The following is a 17,558-nucleotide window of genomic DNA, read 5'->3' as shown; positions in this document are numbered from 1 at the left end:
TATTGACTTTCTCCATTTGTCTTAATTAGTAAATTTATAGTTAATACAGAGTTAAGGCGTCTATTTATCCAGCTCAGCTGACAATTACACGGTAACTATTACAGAGGTTTTTGTAGTTGTTGGGTGGGAGGTGGAAACCATGTGCGCCATGTAAATCATGGGATCTGTCAACACAGAAATGGGCGTGATCATGAGCTGGATTTGCACGATGGCACATGTCAATTAGACCGTGACTTACTTCTGTTTGATCAATGTCTACTGGATCAATCGAGGCTATAGCGTACAGGAAGCTAACAGTTTTATTAGATTTATCCATAAACTCGATTATTTTTGCAAATGAGATTTGAGAAATATAAAGAGTATTTATTATCCCAGCAGAAGAGACACAAATATTTATCAAAATCCGAATTATTATACTTTTATTTCGCTGATAAACATTGCCCTCCGACCTCTTGTCTGAGACTGCAAGGTGCCCGTGACGTCATTTAGCACGTGACTAGGTGGGCAGTATCGAGTAATTGACGCCCGCCATTTTGACGAAGAGTGACACTGTCTTGTTTTAAGGTAAGCTGCCAATAAGCATGAACTCAACGAATCTGTGAAATTAGTTTGTTAGAACCAATCAAGTCAAGTCTAGTGACTTCTAGTTACTAGTTATCAATAATTAATTAATGCAGTCGTTGATACTTCTAGAACCGTGTCGATAAATAACACGCACTGCTGCTGGGGTTGTTTACAATGAAGTCTGTCCGTGCTCTGCACAATAAACGTCGACAACACATTTAAAAATTAAAATCTTTCAGCTGAGTCGCTTGAGCGAAGGCTCGCTCGCTGGCTAGACCCGCCTTGTAAAATTATGTCGTCTTTTGACACACGACAAAAGCGATTGATTGATGCGAGATTGTCATATCTGACGTTTAGACGGAACTGATCGACACGAGAATGATGGGTTGAGGTGGGGTTTTACTTTTTAGCTCTACACAATTCTGAATTCGTTTCAAGCCAGTCGTGTAGGCCAGGCCGCTCGTGCAATAATGTTGCAGTATATATTCATTGGATCGGCAAACAGCGGTTAATCTATAACGGTACATTGTTTCTCGCCTTGCATTATGCACGTAACGGTTGTGAATGTGATGGTATTACTGAGAAATATTATTATTACACGTGACAGTGTACAACATTGTATAAATCCGGGTGTTCCAAATCTTGCACGTTTATAAGTATAAGTCGTTGAATATATTTTAGCCGAGGAAAAACGAAAAGATTAACTAAAATTATCAATTTAAATTCGAACCTGTTTGTGATTTTAACTAAGTAGTAAGGTAGTAAAAATTTAAAACAGAAATAAAGAACATGTTTTCAATCCAACCAATGCATCCAAAATATTTACCACTGACCTCTTCAAAGTTTTTATAAATTTTTGTTGTGCTAAATAGTTCAACATTTAATAAAAAATTGAACAAATTAAAAAAAAAAAACCTGGTGCAAGTGAAATTGGAATCAGGCCATCAGCTAATATATAATTAAATATTAAATAGCATTATATCAAATGCAAAAGGTTAGATTGGAATTGGAATCAGGCTATCAGATTAGCCAAAAATTACTGCGCACCACAGGAAATGGGGTTTAACGTCCTACTGTTCTGCTCCTATGCTGGGCTAATGAAGACTGGCATTTTTTCTTGAGAACAAAAATGTCAAATGTTAAGATTTCATTAGCTAAAGAACATTTTTCAGCCTTTAAAAATTTTGAGTATATATAGGCCAAATGTAGTTCAGGGTGTCGCTCGGTGTCCAAAGGGTTAATGTCTGTGAAAGTTAAATCTGTAAAATGAATATTGTTTCAAAAATAGGGGGGGGGGTTGGATGGCCGAATGGTTAGCATGTGCGTGCTGTATCACAAGGCCTGTCATTGAGTCAACTGGCGTGGTTTCGAATCCCCGGTTGTACGTGACAAGGAGTAGGGTCACCTGTCCAGCCTCATGGGTTTTCTCCGGGTTCTCCGGTTTCCTCCCTCTGCTGAAGACCTCTACGCGCAAGCGAATTATTGAAATAAAATTAAACCATATGTTAGTGCCGAAATGACCTAGTTTGTGTCGAGTGGACGTTAAACCACATTCTTCTCTCTCTGTTCCAAAAATGGTCTCCATTCAGTATTTACATGATGATGAATTAAAAATTGCCAAAATTCAGAATCAACTGATGGATATGTTGAATTGAAAATTTGGCAATATTTGTAATTCTCTTCAGCAAGGCAGCAGCAGCACCACCTAAAATCTTCTCTAAAGCTGTTTGATGGTTCTGTTTTTAATCCGACTGAATCGACCGTTGATACATTATGGGAGATTCGATAACGAGTTGGCAATTCTCACTATAATAGTTAAAAACTAGATAACGTAAAGGCAATTTGCTGAAAATTTCATTCAAATTGATCCACTATGAACCGAAATCTAAGCGAATGAAATTTCGGCCTAGCCTCGGTCATCATTACTAAAGTCAGTACGATAAACAGCATAGTCTCGATTATCCATTTAATCGTTTAATCGAGAAGGAAAGTTATGCTGTAAATCGGCTCACAATCCACTTAAGATCGCAGGCTAGCGCTGCCATCTAGAGTTGATTATGGTCTGGATAAGTTAATTAATGTCTAATTAATAATTTAGATAACATTTCAGACCTAAAGAAAGACCTGCAATAGACAGATTTAGCTCTTGCATAATGCATGTTTAATTAAATGTTAAAGATGCATTATGCAAGAGCTAAATCTGCCTAATTGCAGGTCTTTTGTCTGGCTTCAAATGTTGTATAAATTATTATTTAGACATTTATTAACATGGCAAACCCATAATCACCTCTCTGGGCCATCCAATGGCTCTGATTTTAAGTAGATTCTAAGACAATTGCCATTTACAAATGTACTAATTTAATTTGAAAATGGATGATCAAGACTTAATCTAGATTGTCAAGTACCATTCTCATTAAAATAGAGTAATTTAACTAAAATTTCAGTATGGCATCAGGGGCTAAGTGAGAGGGACACAATGACGCTTTTTGCAGCATGTGTGCCCCCTTGAGATTTTAAGCCCCCTCACTGTTTCAATGCGGTTTTCAACATTCATAATCATAATGCTTCACCAGTGTCAAACATATACCTTGAGTCATATATGCTACAAACCGCCTCTAGCATGTTGCACACAGCCCGATATTACTCGGCGGCACTTTGAGCCCCAAGGGGGGGCATATAAATATTTTTTCTTGAATTTTAGAGGAGGGCACTGGAGGATTAAAGTCCGCTTCCAGCTACATGTAGGATGATATCACAGTAACCCTATTATTTTAGCGAGGGTATCAAAGGGTAAACGGCCTCTTCCAGCTAAGGTGATATCGCAGTAAATTTTAATATTTTAGCAGAGGGCATCAGAGGGTAAACGTCCTCTTCCAGCTAGGGTGATTATTGTGATATCACAGTAACTTCATTATTTTAGCAGAGGGCATCAGGGGGTAAACGTCCTCTTCCAGCTAGGGTGATATCGCAGTATTAACTTGATTTTTGTTATTCTCTTTTAAAGGTCATGTCCGTAATATCTCAAGGTCAACTACCATCCTATCAGGAAGCTCAACTTGGTCATGTGACAGCTAATAATGATGACAGGTTCGTTAACTAATTACAATAATAAGACTTGCTTGATAACGTTGAGAGAACCTCCATATTATATTTATGTGTTTATTATGATATGGATATCCAACCTCATGGGTTTTCTCCGGGTCCACCGGTTTCTTCCCACTGCTAAAGACCCCTACACACAAACGAATTATTGAAATAATTAGTCTTGAAATGGCATATAGTCCAGTTGTTAGTGGAGCAGGATAGAGGTCCTGTGTAGACATTGGGATACACATAACAGATCCCTTGAACGCTGGAATTCGATACAAGAGTAGGCTGTAGCACCGCTGTCCAGGTAAAATGTCCCCCATGACGTATCTCTGTCTTCATTAGCCCAGTTGGTGCAGAAAAGTAGGACATTAAAACCCATTTCATTTCCGGTTGGGGGGGTTGTATCATAAGGCCTGTCATTAAGTCAACTGGCATGGTTTCGAATCCCCGGTTGTACGTGACAAGGAGTAGGGTTGCCTGTCCAACCTCGTGGGTTTTCTCTGGGTCCTCTGGTTTCCTCCCACTGCTAAAGACCCCTACGCGAATTATTGAAATAAATATAAACCATATGTTAGTCCCGAAATGACCTAGTCTGTGTCGAGTGGACGTTAAACTCCATTTCTCTCTGTCTCTCTCTCATTTCCGGTTGGTACATGTACAATACAAACCCCATTTTATTTATAATTTTATTTATAATTTTATTTGTAATTTTGTTGTTTTTAGGGAACCAATAAGTGGAAATATGACAAGTGAACATAGTGAAGAAGAATTGGCTCACATAGAGACTTATAAACAAAGTATATACAGGTAATTATTTATTCTATAAACTTTTACATGTCTCGGACCTTCAAACAGCTGTGATTTCATGACCTGTGACCTGATGCAATCTGGGGTTTTTTTGTGGGTTTTTTGTTACCCTTTTCTAATTTCTCAGGGATGGATCTGTCTTTACATGTACATGTATATAGCATGCCACCTTTTACTACTCTCTCAGGGGGTGCATCTACCTGTACCTGTAGATTAATCTTGCCTTTATTTTGAAAAATAATGTCAATATCACGTCATATTGTATATTCGTTAGCTAGAAATGTAATTGGTGTGTACACGTATTTGCTATTTGTTTTGATTAAATAAGATTATATACTCAATCCTAAAGTGCAAAATTAATTTCAAATTTGAGAGAGAGGGGGAAAGGGAAGAGAGAGTTTAATTTCCACTCGCCACAAACTAGGTCATTTCGGGACTAACATATAGTTCAATTTTATCTCAATAATTCGCTTGCACATAGGGGTCTTTAACTTTAACAGTGGGAAAAAACTGGCAAACCAGGAGAAAACCCACGAGGTTGGACAGGCAACTCTACTCCATGTCATGTACAACCGGGGAATCAAAACCACGTCGGTTGACTCAATGACAGACCTTATGATACAGTGCGCACGCTCTAACCATTTGGCCATCCAAACCACCAACCCCACCCCCACAAAGAGACAAACCAGGGGAAGTAGCAATGGGGGTATGCATATTCTACCTGATGCACAAGACTTTTCATAACTTTAATAACACATAAAAATCATAGTAAACCATATGTCGCTATGGCTACATATTAAGCTGCAGTACATGTTCATGTATTCCTCCAGTCCTTTGAATGAGATCTAAAGGGCAGATAACTCTGTCAGTAGGACTCAGACTGGTAATTATCATCCTATAATCTCAATGTTCAGTCCACACCTTTTCGCGGCTAGGTCAAAGGAATCAATAGGCTGTGACATCATTTTCTTTTTACCTCAAAATCATTGATATTCACCGAAAAACCTGACATAATATGTCGATTCTACACCAAAAAGTCAACAAGAAGTAAAAAATTGCTATACATGTAAATAGGCAATCTGAAATTGTCAATTGTCATTAAGTTAAAGGACAATATGTGATAAAACTGGTTGGTGTTAAACACGTTCCAAATATAATTTTACCACAGAGATCATTGCTATGATAGATACATTATGAAGTTTTCAAGAAACGGAAATGACGAAAGCAAAAGAAAACATGAGTTATCCTTCTATATAACTGGCTGAAATGATGAGTGATAACCGATACACAGGCAAATTTCGGCTCACTAATAATTCCTTGGAAGACTGTGTTGAAATTATATTTGGAACATGTTTAACCAGTTCTATCACATATGTGATAATGACTGACAATTGTTCTTTAAAAGAATTGATATTATTGTTGGGGATATTCTCTCAATTCCAAAAATAGTGTCAATCAAGTCAAAAGGAGAAATGCGGAGTACAACGCATGTGCCGACTGCTTAAAAAATATCTCAACCAATCATGACAACTGAAACATATTTGTGACTTAAAATACGTCACGTTTCTACTCACGCCACCCCAGCTGTCGGGACTGGCAGAACTGTGACATGGCTGAATTTCATATCACTTGATAGTTATTCTGTCAATTCGGGACGTTCCAGCGTGATAATCGAGCACCCCCTAGTTACCTGGAATATAAAGGGAGGTAATTACATGTACCAGTCTTACTCTGAGGCTGATTACAATTGTAATATTAACATTTATCATTTGATCTTCAGACATCCACTGTTTCCACTGATGGCCTTACTGTTTGATAAATGTGAGCAGGCTACCCAGTCCTCTGATGTACCTTCTAGTGAGAGTTTTGACAATGACATCCAAGCTTTTTTACAGCATCAAAAGAAAGAAAATAAAACCGTGTTTAGTGATGACACAGAACTGGATAATCTGGTATAATAATTTGATTTATTTTATATATATATTAAGTATAGAAGGTCAATTACCCATACAGGGGCAGATCCAGGAATTTTGCAGGAGGGAGTTTACCAGGTTCCTGTTAAAGAAATTTGATAATTGACAATACGTGAAGCCATCATCATGTCCAAATTACGTAGGCACACACTCTGAGCTTTTTAAAGAGAGAAATCCAACACCCCATTTGACCTCAATTTTGAATTAATAGGATCAGATTGTGATTCAATTTTATTGATGCAAAGCATTAATTGTGATATCACATATGTCTATATCATTCTTTCACAGTCTGAATGCCCATCCCATCCCACCATCTGATAATAAAGTATAAAGCACATGACCATGACACTTTTCTCATATCAGTGTTGTTTTACAAAAAACATTTATGTAGTTGATCTTCATGTAGTGTTGGGAGCCACGGTTGCTAGGTGGTTAAGACGCTGGCTCGCTAGCCTGGAGGTCGGGTGTTCGATCCCTGCATTGGCCGAGAAAGTTCATCCCGATTTTCCGACGTGGTTTCCCCTTGACAGTGATGCAGGACGGAGGGCCTGACAAAGACAGCTGTCTAGTCCTTCGGATGAGACGAAAAACAGAGGCCCCGTGTAAACATTGGAATGCACGTAAAAGATACCTTGGCAGTTGGAATTCGATATAAGAGTAGGCGATAGTGCCGCTGCCCGGGCAAAATTTCCCTCATAGCACACTGTATGGCGTATGCCCATCTTCATTAGCAAAGTATAGGAGCAGAACAGTAGGACGTTAAAACCCATTTCATTTCATTTCATGTAGTGTTGGCCATCGAAAGTATAAAAAACTAAACAAAATATAGATCTGTATTTTAATCAGATTGTGTAAAACGCTAAAAAAATGAGTTAGTTGTTTAAGTTTTATTTATTACATGTGTTGTGTGTTTTCAGATGGTAAAATCTATTCAAGTTTTACGGATTCATCTGTTAGAAATGGAGAAAGTCACGGATCTGTGTAAAGATTTCTGTTCACGGTATATATCATGTCTGAAGGGAAAACTACAGAGTGAACAGCTTCTTAAAGTTGACCTGTACGACTCTGACGACGACTGTCCATTGTCACCTCCCTTACAACCACAAGGTCAAGTTCAAGGTCAACAGATGACAGCTCAGGTCGTCAATGGTAACATGGTGTTACAGCCGAGTTTACCCCAGTCTGCACTCTCCATGGCAACAATAAGTCAAGGTCAGATTGTATCGGGTAATACTGTATACCAGATGGTACAAACACCACAAGGAATTGTAGCACAACCAATACAGGTACGTGTTAAAGATTTGGTTGCCATGGGCACAATCTTGTACAAGTTGATGTTATCTACTGTAGCATCTAAAGATGGCTCACTGAATTCTGACTCCAACAGGCCGGGGGGGGGGGGGGGGGGGTGAGGGGGGGAATGGCCGAATGGTTAACGCATCTGGCGTGGGTTCGATTCTCCGGTTATACGTGACAAAGAGTAGGGTCGTCTGTCCAACCTCGTAGGTTTTCTCCAGCTCCTCCGGTTTCCTCCCACTGCTAAAGACCCCTACGTGCAAGTGAATTATTGAAAAAAAATTGAACCATATGTTATTCCCAAAATGACCTGGTTTGTGTCGAGTGGACCTTAAACCCCATTTCTCTCTCTCTTTTTGGGGGTTCAATTTTCATGATATTGTAGTTGGCAAGGGATTTAAAGCCAGAGACTATCAATGAAAAACAGATTTTAGTTCCAGATGACAATTGATGAAAACATTTTATTACTGTAGATCCAGACATCAGCCATGACACCTCAGATACCTGGTCAGGTTCTACAGGGTTCTACAGCAGTATCACAGTTAGGTGTGATGGGTTCTCCAACAGTTATAACACAGCAACAAGTACAACAAACAGGTATATAACCATTTTTACAGAGTTATCTGTCCCTTATTCTTTCAAACAGAGTTATCTGTCCCTTATTCTTTCAAACAGAGTTATCGGTCCCTTGTACTTCCCTACAGCCTCTCTAATAACAGCATGTGTTAATACCCAACTAGTTCAACAAATGTTTACATAACTCTTCTTTTCAAACAGAGTTATCTGTCCCTTGTACTTCCCAGCAGCCTCTCTAATAACAACTTGTGTTAGTACCCAACAGTTTCAACAGATATGTACACAACCATTCTCTCTCAAAAAGGGAGCCATCGGTGACTAAGTGGGTAAGACGCTGGTTTGCTAGCCTGGAGTTCACGTGTTCGATACCTGCATAAGCAGAGAAAATTCATTGGGATTTACCAATGTGGTTTCTCCTTGTCAGTGGTGCAGGATGGAGGGCCTGTCAAGTGGTTCGGATGGGATGAAAAACTGAGGTCCTGTGTATACATTGCCTCACGTAAATGATTCCTTTGCAGTTGGAAACAACTTTAGGTCTTTGAATTTGAATGCATTGTTAGTGAGCAAAAATTCTCCCGTGCATCTGTTATCACTTGTCACTTCACTGACTTCAGTCAGTTATATAGAAGGATAACTTGTGTTTTCCTTTTGCTTTCGTCACTTGAAATCGTAGCAATGATCTCGGTCTTAAAATTATATTTGGAACGTGTTTAACCACTTCTATCTTGTCTTTTAAAATAATTATATAATCTAGTGGGTGTGATAATTAGCTATTTTGTTTTGTTAATAAAGTAGCAATCTGAGTTGTAACTTCCATTAATTTGTTTTCTATTTATAGTTCCTGTATCAGCATCACAGACACCAACGCCTGCTAATTTCTCACATTTACTGGACGACGACATCGGTGGAAAACATAAAAATAAACGAGGAGTTTTACCAAAACAAGCGACGCAAGTCATGAAATCCTGGCTCTTTCAACATATAGTGGTAAGTTTCAAGATGACTTTCATAAAATGAAATGGGGTTTGACGTCCTACTGCTCCAACTGGGCTAATGAAGGTGGGCGTAAGCCTAATGGAGCCGGGCATACGCGATACAGTGTGCTATAAGGGATATTTTGCCCAGACAACAGCACTACAGCCTACTCTTATATCGAATTTCAATTGCCAAGGGATCTTTTACATGCATAGCAATGTGTACATGGGACCTCGTTTTTTTCGTTCCATCCAAATGACTATACGTAGTCCCTTGCTAGACCCTTCGTCCTGTACCACTGACAAGGGGGAATCTCCCTGAAATATCCTTATGTACTTTCTCGGATCAAACACGGGACCTCCAGGTTACTGAGCCAGCGTTTTACTGAGTATGGATGACCGAATAGTTAGCGCATGCGTGTTGTATCATAAAATAAAGAACAACTTTCGGAACACGATCTTTAGTTATACGTCGAATGATATCATTATAAAGTTAGCTGAAAGTCCCCAACCTGCCAGCATGAAGGGATTCATCCATCTGTCCCACTAGAATTTTTAAACTTGGTTTAATTGTTCATTAGGTGAATATTTTGACCTAGTTCTCATATTTAAATATATTTTTGTTTTTCAGCATCCATATCCAACAGAAGATGAGAAGAAACAAATAGCAGCACAGACAAATTTAACACTGTTACAAGTTAATAACTGGTATGGATTTTAACTTATATCAATTAGATGAGTCTCATCTCTAGTTTGTGGGTTGGATCATTAGGTCTGTTTATATCAATTAGATGACAGGTTGGATCATTAGGTTGGTCATTGAGTCAACTGGCGTGGTTACGATACCCTGCTTATATCAGTTAGATAACAGTCTCATCTCTAGTTTGTGGATTGTATCATTAATCATAAGGTCTGTCATTGAGTCAACTGGTGTGGTTTCAATTCCCTGCTTGTACGTGAAAAGAAGTAGAGTCACCTGTCCAACCATGTTATTGTTCGAATGGGACAAAAATGAGGTCCACCCATGTACAAATTGACAGTGAGATTGTGATGAAATGACTGGTGTCCAATCGGTTGACATTTTACATGTCCACTGCAAAATACGAATAGTTACTCTGTTGTTCGAACTTGGCGTACAGTAGTTGTTCATAAGGTGACTGCCTCGACTGGGTTTGATGATTAGCATTTTCTGCTTTGGCTAAGCAGAGATAAGCAATTTGAGTTGTCAATGCTTTATGAGAAGATAGCTTTAATACCAATTGAGTGAGAGTGATGAAATGTGGTGTAGAGTATAAATACATAAATACCTTGACTAAATTTGATAACAAGCATTTCTGTTCAGTTCGATTGCTCAATGCTTTATAAATATGGGGGAAGGGGTGGATGGCTGAAGGTCTGTCATTGAGTCAAGTGGCATGGTTTCGATTCCCCACTTGTACGTGACAAGGAGAAGGGTCGTCTGTCCAACCGCTAGCGAGTTATTGAAATAAATTTGAACCATGTGTTAGTCCCGAAATGAACGAGTTCGTGTTGAGTGGACGTTACCCCCCCCCCCACCCCCCACCTCTCTTTATAAATATGCTAGTAATTAATGAATGTCACCCGTTTCATTTTATTTTCTAAGTTTCAGTCCTTCATGTTTAAGGGGAGCTTTTGCTCCTGTTCCTCTCGACGCACGTCGGCTTTCCTTCAAAGGAGTCATTAAAGACTCCTGCGAATTAGCTAAATCGCTCTCCTGAATATTGAGATTAATAAACTACTTTCAGTTTTTGTTTAATTTTAAACTGCATATATTCAAGGTATCAGGAGCTTTTTATGGCTCCCGCACAATTTTATAAACATGAAGGACTTAGTTTATAAATGTTTCATTGTCTGGCAACCTATTTTATTCTATTTTCTAGGTTTATAAATGCTAGAAGAAGAATTTTACAACCGATGATGGATGCTGGAAATCCAGAACAAGCGAAAGCTAAGAAGAAACAAACACCTAGTCAACCAAAACAACGTTTCTGGCCTGAAAGTATCGCAAATATTCAACCCCAGATACCTTCAACAACATTGGGGGATCCAGTCAAAGATGAAGTCGATGATAATTCTAATAATACCAGTTAGTATTTATCTTTCTTTATCGGGATGGGGTAGCCATATTTTTCAGGGGCCAGTTGTTCAAAACTTAGTTATACTCTATAGAAAATAGGATAGCACCCCATCTCCCCTCTCCTCCCTAGAATGTTCTATAGAAAACTACACTGGTATTCTAAAGGACTTACTGCTAAGGGTATACTTTGATTCACACTGATACAGGGTTCCCGTGGTCCTTGAAAATCCTTGAATATCCTTAAATTTAAAATTTCATTTTCAAGGTCTTAAAAAAACTTGAAATTCGCGGAAATAGGAAAATATCCTTGAATTTCAGTTGAAATCCTTAATTTTGTTTCAAATTTCTTCAATTCCTTTTAAATATGAGATTATAACGATAGTTGGTAATGTTTTGGTTATTTTTAAGATGAAAAATTGTAACTTTAGGCTAAAAAATGTCCTTGAAAATCCTTGAATTTGACTTATATTTATCCTTGAATATCCTTGAAAAAATGTTTGACGAAGCCGCGGGAACCCTGTGATAACAGAGCCCAGCACATTCGTTAAATATGATGGCAAGTTAACGACATGTGAAAGTTAAGGCGCATCCAGCAACAGACTTTCTCCCTGTTAAAGTTAACAATCCGTTAACTCCATGTTAACAAGTGGTTATGAACAACCGACCCCAGAGAGAGAGAGAGTTTCGGGACATGCACATACATGTGCGAGGAAACACGGAGGACTCAGAAAACCCACGAATTGGGATGGATGCATTGGGAGTAAACATCAATTCTTGCATCAGTAAATTTGACCCTCCCTGAAACAAAAATTCTTTGATTCAAATCTCTGACATAAGGTCTGTTTTGTACCAACATTGATACTACTGTTTACCATTGTGATGTATTCGATAATATTTTATTTATTACAGTGATGGTTAACGGACAAATCCTCACCTCTGTGTCGATAGAAAACCTACAGCCTTCTACCATTATGAATCCTATATTAACCCCACTTACAACAACAACTACGGACAATAAACTTTGTGACAGTGATTCTAATAGTGACAGCTGATCGGTGCTAATTACGCATTGGTCGACTGTTTTTTTTTGTTATTTTTAAGTGATACTGGAATTCCCATGTAATAAGTGTTTTTATTGCGGTGATGCTTCGAGGGGTGATTTCTAATCTGTTATTTAGTGATATCAACTATTTTCGCAGTGACAGAAAATTGACGCCAGAAAAATGAATATTCATGTTGTACTGGAAAGCGACTTCTGTGACTAAAAGATTGTTGTTTGAGGGAAAAATTTGTAAAGTTAGAAAGGGGTGTGTTATATGGATGCGTTTAGATTGTTTTAGCGTGCAGAAAGTATAGTATGAAGAGCAGTATGAGGAGCTATAATTCTACATTATAAGGCCCGTTATCTACGGTTTGTATATGATGACTAAGGTCGCCTACCTAACGTTGGTTCTCCAGTTTCTTCCAACTTCTAAAATCCTGTGTAAGAGAAAGAATTGTTTCATTTTTTTTTATGATTTATTCTGAGAAACAACTGACTCAGTGTTTTTATACAAATAGTATTTATTGTGTATCAGTTTAATTATCAAAGGGCCTGTAAATAATGGTTTTACATCAACGGGCTTGGGAGTAACGGTTTTATATCAATGGGCCATGGTATAACGGTTTTATATCAACAGGCCTACATATAACGGTTTTATAATGTATCAATGGGCCTAGATATAATGGTTTAGGCCTGGTAATAACGGTTTTATATCAATGGGCCTAGATATAACGGTTTAGGCCTGGTAATAACAGTTTATATCAACAGGCTTGTAAAATAACGGTTTTATATCAACAGGCTTGTAAAATAACGGTTTTATATCAACAGGCTTGTAAAATAACAGTTTTAAAGTCCACAGGTCTGGATGCAATGGTTTTATATTATTGAATTGTTGAACTTTGTACTGGACATGTATGTTTGATACAAAGAAAGACTGGAAATAATGAGGTATTTCTACCCAACAGAATTTAGGTACTACTGAACTTTTTTTGTTGGACATGTATTAAAGATACATTATTCAAGAGCTAAAGTTGCTTATTGCAAGTCATTCGGATGAGACGAAAAACCGAGGTCCCGTGTACACATTGGCGTGCACGTAAAAGATCCCTTGACAGTTGGAATTCGATATAAGAGTAGGCCGTAGTGCCGCTGTCCGGGCAAAATTTCCCTCATGGCACACTGTATGGCGTATGCCCGTCTTCATTAGCCCAGTTCGGAGCAAAACAGTAGGACGTTAAACCCCATTTCATTTCATTTGCTTATTGCAGGTCTTACTTTAGGCCTTAAATGTTATTTAAATTATTAATTTAATGATTTAATTTAAAAATGGAGAAATGAGGCTAAGACTTGAATAACCAGCACCGTGGTTACGATAATAAACAATCAATGCACACAATTTCAATATATTCATTTTGCCGAATCTATTTTTGAACTATTATAGCAAGAACGGTCAGGTCTTTACCTAAATCTTACATAATGTATCTTTAATAATACCAATTTTAAAAAAGAGAAATGGCACCATAAAGATTGGGCCTGTCATTGAGTCAACTGGCGTGGTTTCAAATCCTCAGTTGTACGTGACAAGGAGTAGGGTCGCCTGTCCAAACTCGTGGGTTTTCTCCAGGTCTTGCTGTTTTCTCCCACTTCTAAAGACCCCTACGCGCAAGCGAATTATTGAAATAAAATTAAACCATATGTTAGTCCAGAACTGACCTAGTTGTGTGGAGTGGAGGTTAAACCCCATCTCTCTCTCTCTCTCTCTCTCTCTCTTAACATTTTTAATACCCAAATTATCCACGGAAAACTACGCCAAGACTAGGTTATATAGGGTCTGGGAAATCAGAAAAATGTTTAGGGTCAGCAATTTCGGCTAGAAAAAATCGGGTCGGATGGTAACCTATAACATAGATATATTTTTTTTTATTTTGGTTCAAGCTGTTATACATATAGTGCATGGTACAGACCTGTGACTAAATTGCCAGCAGAAAACAGCATGATACATGTATACACACACACGAAGATATGGCCTGACCTAAATGTGTAATGTTAGGTTCCCACTATCATGAATCCCGCTACGATTGAAATCGTGGTTTTAATCGTGGAGTAATTATTATGATCCTATCAGGTCTTGCCATATGTTGAGGTCAGCCGTAGCAGTCGTGTTGATCGTATCAAAATGAATCTGAACGCACGAGATCGTGGACTCTATAGGGATAATCCTATCGTAACACATCACACAATAGTGGGAACCCAAAATTCCTCGTGGTGTTTCGTTTGATTAGAGATAATCCCATTACTCACTGCTGTAAAGAAAGCGAATTCTTGTTCTAAATTATGACTGGTCAATAGTCCGATTAACAACCAATAGCTAACTGCGTAACAATACCAGAGCTCCAAATTGGACCAAATATGTTTACATAACGTTACGTCATGACTCACGATTTTATTATGCCCAATTTACCAGTGCATAGCAGAATATTGCAGAAAAACTAATTGTGCGACAAACAAGGCTATCAACTGTCAACACGGATATAATGTAAACAAAATTGTTTTGAGACGAACAACACTTTCACCATTTTTGATACCTTAAATCTGTCCAAAATTTTAGGGAAGGCCCCTGATAAAAAGAAAGGCTGTCACGTTGCTGTGTTTGGGGATAGATTTTATCGAACGGGAAGAATAGACACACTCCCTCAAAAGTGCAAGTATCAGAAGCTAATCCAGCAATGGCCAGAGAGGGATTTCTCGAGCAATTGCTTCAGGAATATGGTGGGAACCTAGCATTGGTCAATGTTTAGAACTGTGGTTATTAAAATTATTAATTACATGCCAAAAGTAATTTTAGCTTTAATTATTATTATTATTAACATTTATAGAGCGCCATCTTCCACAAAATGTGTTCAGATGCGCTGTACAATACAATTCAATAAAATATGTAATAAAAATAAATATACATACAGGAAAACTAAATAAATATATAGAAGTAAAACATAACATGGTAGCGCAGAATAAAATCTCATATCACAAATAGATTTTAAAAGAATTATAAGTTAAAAGCTTTCTTAAACAAAAATGTTTTAAGAAGTGACTTAAAAGAGATTAAATTAACAGAAGCATTGATATCTTGCTGAGTGCTTTAAATATATTGGAAATAACAACAATATGAGATGTAGTAATGGGACTTTCCCATAACTTACAATCATAGAAAACTGCTGAATTTTATTGTTTTTAATGTGAATTAGTGACAAATCATTTTATTCAAGCTCTTGTTTTGTCAGTTCACAAAGCAATCTCAGACTTACAAATTTACTCAAAATTGTTCGCTTTATGTTAACTAAAATATAGCCCCATATAAAACTTTTGTTGTTTTAATGTATCAAATACATTAATAAGACACTATGTGCAAAAGTTTTGTGTTTCTGGATCGAAGATATTTCTCTTAAACAGTGATTGAAAGTTGAGTAAATTCTTCACTTAATTCTGTTAATCGAGAAACCCTGACTTTCGTACAAGTATCAGTGGGATCAACACCTGCGCTCGTTACTAGTACAGGTAATTAGCAATAAATGTTTTTGCGATAAATAATAATGTATATTTAACAATGATTGGTTTTATACTGATTCAATGTACAGTACTAGTATGAAATTAGTCCTATTCAATTTCCTCAGTGTTTTAACTAATTCGCGGAGGTCAGTGATTTACTTAAATTCGTGGAGGAAATTTCGATCGTGGCTAACGTGGATTAATTAGCCGTGGTCCGCTATTTTTCATTTCTGCCAAGGTTCGACTAAGGACTAATTTCATACTTCTGTCGGAAGAGTATTGTAGTATTTGTATCTCATTTACAATATGGCCATCAGAATTAACAATGAGTTAACAATATAATTTGACTATTTGTTGTAGTTCATTTACAAATATGGCCATCAGAATTAACAGTGAGTTAACAATATAATTTGACCATTTGTTGTAGTTCACAAACCATTTTAAAACCTACATGTACCTACCTGTATAATTAGGGGTATTCCATTTAGATTTAAACATTGTTTCTCAAGGGGCGTGACCATATTTTGGTGGGGTACGAAAATAGAAATCACATGTTAAATTGAGTTTAATTAACGGCCTTCTTTTCTGCACCAACTGGGGTCATGATGGTAGACATACAGTACGCCATGCAGTGTGCTGCTAGGGAAGTTTGCCTGGACTGGGGGGTTGGATGGCTGAATGGTTAGCGTGTGCGCGCTGTATCATAAAGTCTGTCATGGAGTCAACTGGCGTGGTTTCGATTCCCTGGTTGTTCGTGACAAGGAGTAGGGTCGCCTGTCCAACCTCGTGGGTTTTCTCCGGGTCCTCCGGTTTCCTCCCACTGCTAAAGACCCCTACACGCAAGCGAATTAATGAAATAAAATTAAACCATATGTTAGTCCCGAAATGACCTAGTTTGTGTCGAGTGTTAAACTCTCTCTCTCTCTCTTTTGCCCGGACTGCAGCATTCCCCGCTACTGGAATTGAGCCTGGAAGCTACTTTTTAAACCCCCCAGTTAATTTTAAATGGAGTAGCCCTTAATTAAGGGTGTAGTTACTTTGATGAACATGATCAAGTGAAACCTGTAGATATAATTGAAATGAAAACCATGTTATGTTGTCCCTATCTTTAATGAGGAAAAATATTGTAAAAAATCTGTTTTTACATTGTTTGTTATTTATTGTTACATTTTTATATTAAAACAGCAAATATCAATATACGACTTGTTGTATTTTATTGTTGTCACCCCTGTCTGTTGACTGCCCGTCCACAGATATTTATAAATTTATATTAAAACAGCTAATATCAGTAATGCTTGTTTTACTTTATTGTTGTCACCCGGTCTGTCCACAAATAAACAATGCAAAAATGAAATGAAATGGGGTTTAACATCCTACTGTTCTGCTCCTACGGGGCTAATGAAGACGGACATACACCATTTTGCACTATGGCCTACTCTTATATCGAACTCCAACTGCCAAGGGATCTTTTATGTGCATGCCAGTGTGTACACAGGACCCTGGTTTTTCGTCCCATCCGAACGACTAGACAGCTTTCCTTGCCAGCCCCTCCGTCCCGCATCACTGACAAGGGGAAACCACCCTGGAAAATCCTG

At 37.9% G+C, this 17,558-nt stretch overlaps 1 protein-coding gene across 3 annotated transcripts; it reads left to right on the top strand.

The window, feature by feature from the left end:
- The first annotated feature begins 502 nt into the window (after positions 1–502).
- Positions 503–17,158, top strand: LOC126830990 (homeobox protein PKNOX1). Of its 3 annotated transcripts, XR_007684075.2 has the most exons (11): positions 503–564; positions 3,569–3,651; positions 4,378–4,461; positions 6,242–6,413; positions 7,352–7,720; positions 8,204–8,327; positions 9,145–9,293; positions 9,912–9,988; positions 11,182–11,387; positions 12,288–14,012; positions 14,045–17,158. XR_007684075.2 is itself a non-coding variant. In XM_050561602.2 (10 exons), exons 2-10 carry the CDS (start codon positions 3,572–3,574, stop codon positions 12,428–12,430), a joined length of 1,404 nt encoding a protein of 467 aa, XP_050417559.1. In that variant the 5' UTR covers positions 503–564; positions 3,569–3,571; the 3' UTR covers positions 12,431–17,158. The 3 variants fall into 3 exon arrangements, 2 of the variants coding, with proteins under 2 accessions (XP_050417559.1, XP_050417560.1); XM_050561602.2 differs by having other exon boundaries at positions 12,288–17,158; XM_050561603.2 differs by lacking the exon at positions 503–564 and adding an exon at positions 676–955 and having other exon boundaries at positions 12,288–17,158.
- The last annotated feature ends 400 nt before the right edge of the window (positions 17,159–17,558 follow it).

Source organism: Patella vulgata, chromosome 8, assembly GCF_932274485.2.
Source record: "Patella vulgata chromosome 8, xgPatVulg1.2, whole genome shotgun sequence".
NCBI classification, from domain to species: Eukaryota; Metazoa; Mollusca; class Gastropoda; family Patellidae; genus Patella; species Patella vulgata.
The sequence above is the reverse complement of the archived record's forward strand: the minus strand, read 5'-3'. Positions and strand labels throughout refer to the sequence as shown.